Source organism: Leopardus geoffroyi, chromosome E2, assembly GCF_018350155.1.
Source record: "Leopardus geoffroyi isolate Oge1 chromosome E2, O.geoffroyi_Oge1_pat1.0, whole genome shotgun sequence".
Lineage (NCBI taxonomy): Eukaryota > Metazoa > Chordata > Mammalia > Carnivora > Felidae > Leopardus > Leopardus geoffroyi.
The window spans coordinates 5,794,250-5,801,250 of record NC_059335.1 but is presented as its reverse complement, the minus strand read 5'-3'; the positions used below and the strand labels follow the sequence as shown (position 1 = coordinate 5,801,250).

Genomic DNA, 7,001 nt, shown 5'->3' with positions numbered 1-7,001 from the left:
CTCTCCCTCTGGCCTCATTTGGACCCTGCTCCAACACACCTGCAACCTTCCAACTTTGCCCTGTTTGCCTGAACCTGCAGTGGCAATGCTCCCAGCACTTGAAGATGTAGCACGTGGTAAATATCATCTTTGGGGTTGTTGCAGGGATGGAAGAAGTTAGAAAGGTGGAAAGTGCCCCCCGCTTTCAGGCATCGAAGGTCAGGAGATTCCTGTATTCATCCAACATGGGAGCATATCGTCGAGACACACATGTGCATGCAGACAGTTTGAATGTAATTACATACACGGGACTGGGAATGTAGGAATATGGGTGAGTGTGTAAATGTGAGTGTGTGCTTGTATTTGATGAGCGTGTGCATGAGTGTGAGTTTGCTATGGAGTGTATGTGAGTGTGTAAATGTGTATGGCTGTGCATTTGAGTGTATGTTGTGCATATGCATGTGTGTTTGCCTCTATGTGTAATGTTTCTGTATTTATATTTGTGAACTAAGGGTTGTCCACCATCATGGTTCTAGTGTCTGACTTGGATACGGGGAGTATTTGATTGTGTGTTTGTGGGTAGGGAAAACAAAGGATTAATTTGAACTCTTGTTTCTTAATAATAAAGTTAATCAGAGCTGATGACTGAAAAATCAGCAAAACTACAGGTGTGGAAAGATGTGGTAACCACCCAATGCTATTTAAAAGAGTATTGGGGAACCTGGGTGACTCAGTTGGTTAAGCATCCAACTCTGAATTTCGACTCAGGTCATGATCTCACAGTTAGTGAGATTGAGTTCCATGTCAGGCTCTGTGCCGACAGCCCAGAGCCTGCTTGGGATTCTCTCTCTCTTTCTCTCTGCCCCTCCCCTACTTGTGTGCTTGTTCTCTCTCTTTCTCTCTCTCAAATTAAATTTAAATTTTTTAAAATTAATTCAATTTAAATGAATATTGGCTTAACTGAGAATTAAAGGAATTATTGAATCTTCACATTTCACCCTCTGATGCTGGTGCTTTTGTTTGTGAGGGTCTCAGAAACTTCTTCCTTTTTGTAGATACTGTTCTGTTTAGACTTCCTGTTAACACTAGGGAGATCAATATTGGTAAAGCATATCTTCGTACCAAATTTCCGCATCATGTACACTTCCAAATATACTGGCACTGAGTTGTGCAAATAATCCAGTGATCTCTGATGTAAATTATTGTTGGCATGTTCTTCTCTTTGATTGTAACTCTGAAAATCCTTTTCAGGTACTTTCATTTCATTTCTATGTTTATAACTTATATGATAGGTCACCTTAGTGGTCTTAGTGCCCTCCTTCATGCCTGTCACCCAAAACCCATTCCCCCCACACACCCCTTCTCCAGCAACCCTCAGTTTGTTCTCTGTACTTGAGAGTCCCTTATGGTTGCCTCCCTCTTGGTTTTTATCTTAATTTCCCTTCCTTTCCCCTATGTTCATCTGTTGAGTTTCTCAAATTCCACATATGAGTGAAATCATATGTTTGTTTTTCTCTGATTTACGTTGCTTGGCATAATACACTCTAGTTCCATCCACATTGTTTCAAACGGCAAGATTTCGTTCTTCTTGATTGCCGAGTAGTACTACATTGCATACATATACCACTTCTTTATCCTTCATCAGTCAATGGACATTTGGGCTCTTTCCATAATTTGGCTATTGTCTATAGCGCTGCTCTAAACATCGGGGTGCATATCCACTTGCCCCACTTTTAATGGATTTTTAAGTGTACAAATACATTGATGACTATATGTGCAATGTTGTACAGGAGATCTCTGGAGCTCTTGCTTAACTAAAAGTTTACCCTCATCTTTTTTTCTTTTTCAGAGTTTTCTTGCATATTTTTATTTGTATTTTCAGCTGTAGGGATTTTTTTTTTTTTTTTTGTAATAACATGCTTGGATTCAATAAGGAACTGGTGGTATCTGTTTCAGAAACAAATTAAATTTATAAATTAGCTTAGGGACAATTGATGTTTGATAACATGGAGTTTTTCTACCTAAGAACAATGATGTGATTTTATATTTGTTTCTGTCTACTTTCATATATTTCTGAAATCTTATATGGTTTCTCATATACACTTGATACATTTTTATTGGATTTATTCCCAGGTGTTCTGTTTTTTATTTTATTTTGTTGTATTATTTTATTATTTTAAAATTTCATTTTTCATCCTTTGGTAATAGCACCTCCAATCCCCAAATGTAACTTGCCAATTGTAATTTTTTGTACACATGCAGGCACTTGTTTTGTATAATTTGAAGCCAGGGCATGGGTTCAAACTGATTTATAATATATTATAATTGAATTGCCCCATTCAGTGGGATAATTGACTGCTATCCCCGTCCTACAATAAGAGCTGCTAGGTGTAGGAAAGTCAAGGTGGAAATGCAGTAGAGGTGAAAAGAAAACAGCCTCCTTCCTAACCCTCACTTGCCATAAGACAAACTCCATCTAGATAAATATGAAATTATCTAAGACCTACAATCCATGAGCAGCATTTTTATTTTATCGTTGTTATGTAGAAATTAGGAACCAAAGGACAAGACAATACGGAAAAAGGTTGATTTTGCTTACATAAAATTCTGCACATTTATAGATGAAAGACTACACGATCCCAGTGTAAAATACAAATTGGAAAGTACATAAAATATATATAAAATGACAGCATCTATCTTAAATATCCTCTCATAAATAGGATAACTTGAAATCTGCAAACTAGAAGAAAATTTAAAATTTGGCATATGAGCCAGCTGTGAGAATAAGCACATACGGTCAATAACACTAATGTATCTTGAACCAGGTTTCATATAAAGTAACAGAAAAGCGAAGGACAAACCACAGTACAACCATCCCTCCACACAGATGCTCCCCCAGGCCTGTGGCTTCAGTCCTCCAAGACTGGAGGCAGGGGACCCAAGACTTAGCGCCTTTTCGGATCAAAGGGGAGGAGAGAAGTATGTTTACTTGGCGAGACGTTGGCAACAACATAGGAATTACACCCCGATACCTGTTCTCATCATGAAATAATGCTCGGCCGTCCTAAGACCCTCAAAACACACTACGGTGCCTAACACGAAATCGGACACGAGCTCGTCAGCTCCGCACTCGGTGTTTGCAGTGCCTTTGCTCCGAGCGCCCCAAGTCTGACACGCGCGGTGCCCGCAGTGTGGGCGGTAGCAGGGCCTCGGTCTCACCCCGCGGGCTGCGCGCGCAGCTCTGCGGCAGCGCGGGCGCCTGACGGAGTCCGGGCGGCCTCGCTCCCGGCCCGCGGAGGGGAGGCCCCGTGTCCCTCGCGGGGGGAGCCCCGGGCTTCTCCTGTATCCCCAGCTGGAGCCCGGGGGCCCGGCGGCGGGGCTGGGACGAGCCAGCTCTCTGCAGGGAAGACGTAGGCCGCCTGGTTGGCCATGGTGTAGACGGTCTGCAAGGCCGCGCACAGAGGCGCCCAGAGCCGCCCGAGCCCCGAGCGCTGCTCCCAGGTCAGCGGGGAACGCTCCCGCTGCTCCCACGCCCCAGCCACGTCCTGACGGACGGCCTCAGACAGGGCGCGCACGGCGGTCACCAGCCTCTTCCGAAGTGGGGGCGGCCGGTCTCCCGGGGACCTGCACCTGCTCCGTCGGCCGCGCCCGGCGCCCCGCGCCCCGCGTCTCCTGCGCTGGGCACCCGCGGTCTCCTCGCTCTCGCTGCCCTGGCCCGAGTCCGGCGTCGTCCGTTTCCTCTTTCCCGGAGTCACACTGCGCTCACCTGCTGGAGAGGGCCCTGCGGAGGCAGCACGTGGCCGAGCGCCCCGCCAGCTGGATTCCCGGGGACCCCACCCCCTCGGGTGAACCCCGCCGGTCTCCTAAGCCTTCCTGCCCCGGCTCTGGGACGAGGCGAGGCCAGGCCCGGCACGGGTCCCCCAGAGCTCCCTGGATTCCAGGGCCTCCTCACCCGATTCAGCCCCTCAACAACCCTCGGTGCCCACGCCCCGCGTGCTGGACCTGCCTTCCTCTCCGCGCACCTCCGCCCCAAAGCAAGATCCTACCTGCTGCTGGGGGGCAGGTGCTGTCGCTGGAAGTGACTTTCCTCTTGCCGGAGCCCTCCCAACTGGAGCAGCCTTCCGATTCTGTGGACAAGGCCAGAGGTTTGGTGACCGCCTCGGGCCGACACCCTCGCGGCCCTAATCCGTCCTGCACACGCGAGGACCGGGGCTGGCAGCCAAGACCAGGTTCCCAGCTCTTCCTAGAGCCCAGGATGTGCGAGGGTGCCCCCGAGCTCCAGTTCCCTGACCGGGGAGACTGAGCCGCCCCACGTCCTGTGCCCCCTCCCCAGCAAAACCAGCTCTCACCTGATCCGGAAATGCAGCTGTCCCTTTTGGGCTCACTTTCCCTGGGATCCTCCTCCTCTGTCTTGGGCTCTGACCCTGGGGGAAAAGAGGCCGTTTGCGCGAGTGGCCTCTCTCGAGGCCCGCGGAACCCTCTAGTCCATCCCAGACCCCGATTTGTGGACGGTTCTCTCAACAGAGGCTGTTCAGCCAGGGTCCGAGGTGAACCTGAGCAAGTTGGTCCCTGGGGATCAATGCCCCGCTTCTCAAAGCCTCCCTGGAGCTGGGTGATGTTCCCTACCACCGATTTCCGAATACAACCCTGACCCCTACCCCTCCTTCCAGCCCCCCCAACACAACCCACCCGACTCCTACCTCGCCTTTGGGTGCGGCTCTCTCTCAACGGCGACAGTAACGTCTCCTCTTTCCCTTCCAGTGCTTTCTCCTCCACATCCGAGCCGCTTTCTGGGAACGAGTTCTGCTGGCAGGGCGGCCGGTCAGTGGGGTGTCGCACGGAGGAGCTGCGGGGCTCTGAGCCTTCAGTTCCAGAGTCCATCTGGAAGCCCCCGGGGACAGCCTTCTCCCTGCACCGCCAGATCTCCCAAGTGCAGCCTGGCCGCTGGCACCTGCCTTTTATAGGCGCCCTCGCAGGGCGTGGCTCGCTCCTATTGGCTGGAAAAATTCCACCTTCCTGCCGCTTGGGAACCTGGGCTCTCGCGAGAGATGGAACGTGGCCGCTTGTGCTTCCTGTGGGAGGCCCCACTCAGCCAAGGGGAGCCTTTTAGGGGCCTGTCGTGGTGACAAAAAGCGGGCCAGCAAAGCCAGGGGGCAGAGGGACTGGAAGGCTGGGGACCCCTCCCTCTCTTACTTCTGGTCCAACTCCCACCCACAAGTAGTTAAGACCCTGCTGGATTCGTGTTCCTTCTTCCCAGGAGTACAGGGATTAGGTAGGTTTATCGGAAAGATTTCTTCCATATCGTTGGAAAACGTGTATTGTCAGTATTCTTCTCACTGATAATTTCGTTCTGAGTAAGTCACAGGAAAATCGGACTTAAAAAAAAATGTCCACCAGACCCCTCTGATGCAAAGGGCGTATTTCTCTCCTGTGTTTCCATTCTTGGCCAAAGAGAGCGGGAACTCTGCCCTGGACCTTTAATGACTGGATGTCACTGTAGGAACATCAACAAGTCAATCTTACCTATAAGTACATCTGACAAATACCACATGTTTATATAAAAGTGAAACCAGCAATGAACTAAAAATAATTCATGGTGAAGATAGTTCGCCAATATTGATTTATTTTCATTAAAGGTTTTTAAACACTTTTAATAGTTTATTTATTTATTTTGAGAGAGAGAGAATGCACGTGCAAGTGGGGGGGGAGGGGCAGAGAGAATCCCAAGCAGGCTCCTCACTCACAGTGCTCAGCACCATGTGGGTCTTCAACCCACCAACCCTGAGATCAAGACCTGAGCTTCACTGACTGAGCAACTCAAGTGCCCTCATTAAAGGTTTTAATATGGAAATTTCAAGCATTCACACAATTAAAGAAAATAAAGTGAATCTGTTTTTTGAGGCCACCTCAAAATGTGTGGGTGTTTTGCCATTCTTGTATCATCCACTGAAAACTTCTCCTTTGGAATGGGGGTTCAGTGGGAAATGGAACCGGAATCGAGTGCAAATCGTGGAATTCAGGATTTCTGTAATCAACCAGTGGCGAGCCATAACATTCATCTCTAATAAATAACTACTCAAGGATATAAAGATGAAAAGACTCCCAGTCTATTACAACACAAATTTATTTTTTACTTAATTTTTTTTTTATTTTGAAGATTTTATTTTTAAGTAATCTCTGCACCCAACCTGGGGCTTGAACTCACAATTCTGAGTACAAGAGTCACATGCTTTACTGACTGAGCCAACCAGGCACCCCTATTTTTTAATTTCTTAATGTCGTCTAATACCCAGTTCATATTCACATTCTCTGAAATTACTCAAACAAATCTTTTAATTGTCTTTTTTTGAACCAGGATCTAAATAAAGTTCCTACATTACTAATACTTATTATATCACTAAAACTAGAACATCTTGTCTGAAAATATAATTTAAGACCAGTTACAAAATGGAAGCACATACTCCCAAGTCCCATCATTCAGAGAGAAATATATCCAGGAAATATAAAAAGTAATGTCTACCCATTAAAAGGAAAGAAAGACAATCCACAGTGAATTGAAAAAGAAATTAAAAAAAAAAAAACAAACAACAGCTCACGCGTTAGTAAGCCTGTGATGAACATGATATTATGTTACATACAGCATTGCTGAGAATAAAACAAATGGAAATAAACAACATCACCAGCTCACATGCATAAAATTCAGATATTACCCTGTGTACCAAGGATGTGGGGAATTTAAGATTCTCCTCCAGGGTTAGTGTGGGTTGTGATTGGCTTAACCCCTTCAGGGGACAATATGGGCACTAAATATGAAGATGCCTGAAAACCATGATGCAGAAATTTGGTTCCTCACTTTCTGTTCATAACAATAGGGAATTCATAGCAAACAAGAACATGGGCCAAGTATGTCCGTGGCAGCATTGCCAGTGGAAGGAAAATATTAGGAACAACATAAATCCCCTTGAATAGGATCAGAGATTAAAACCAAAAAGTCCAGTCTGTCGACCCAAGTAAATGGCAAA

At 47.0% G+C, this 7,001-nt stretch overlaps 1 protein-coding gene across 1 annotated transcript; it reads right to left on the bottom strand.

Annotated features, from left to right (window-relative positions):
* Window positions 1–3,194: 3,194 nt before the first annotated feature.
* LOC123578479 lies at window positions 3,195–4,894 on the bottom strand. The gene is made up of 3 exons (XM_045441351.1): window positions 4,680–4,894; window positions 3,986–4,403; window positions 3,195–3,819 (listed from the first exon to the last, which is right to left on the bottom strand). The coding sequence occupies exons 1-3, from the start codon at window positions 4,858–4,860 to the stop codon at window positions 3,195–3,197; spliced, it is 1,224 nt and encodes a 407-aa protein (XP_045297307.1). The 5' UTR covers window positions 4,861–4,894.
* Window positions 4,895–7,001: the final 2,107 nt, after the last annotated feature.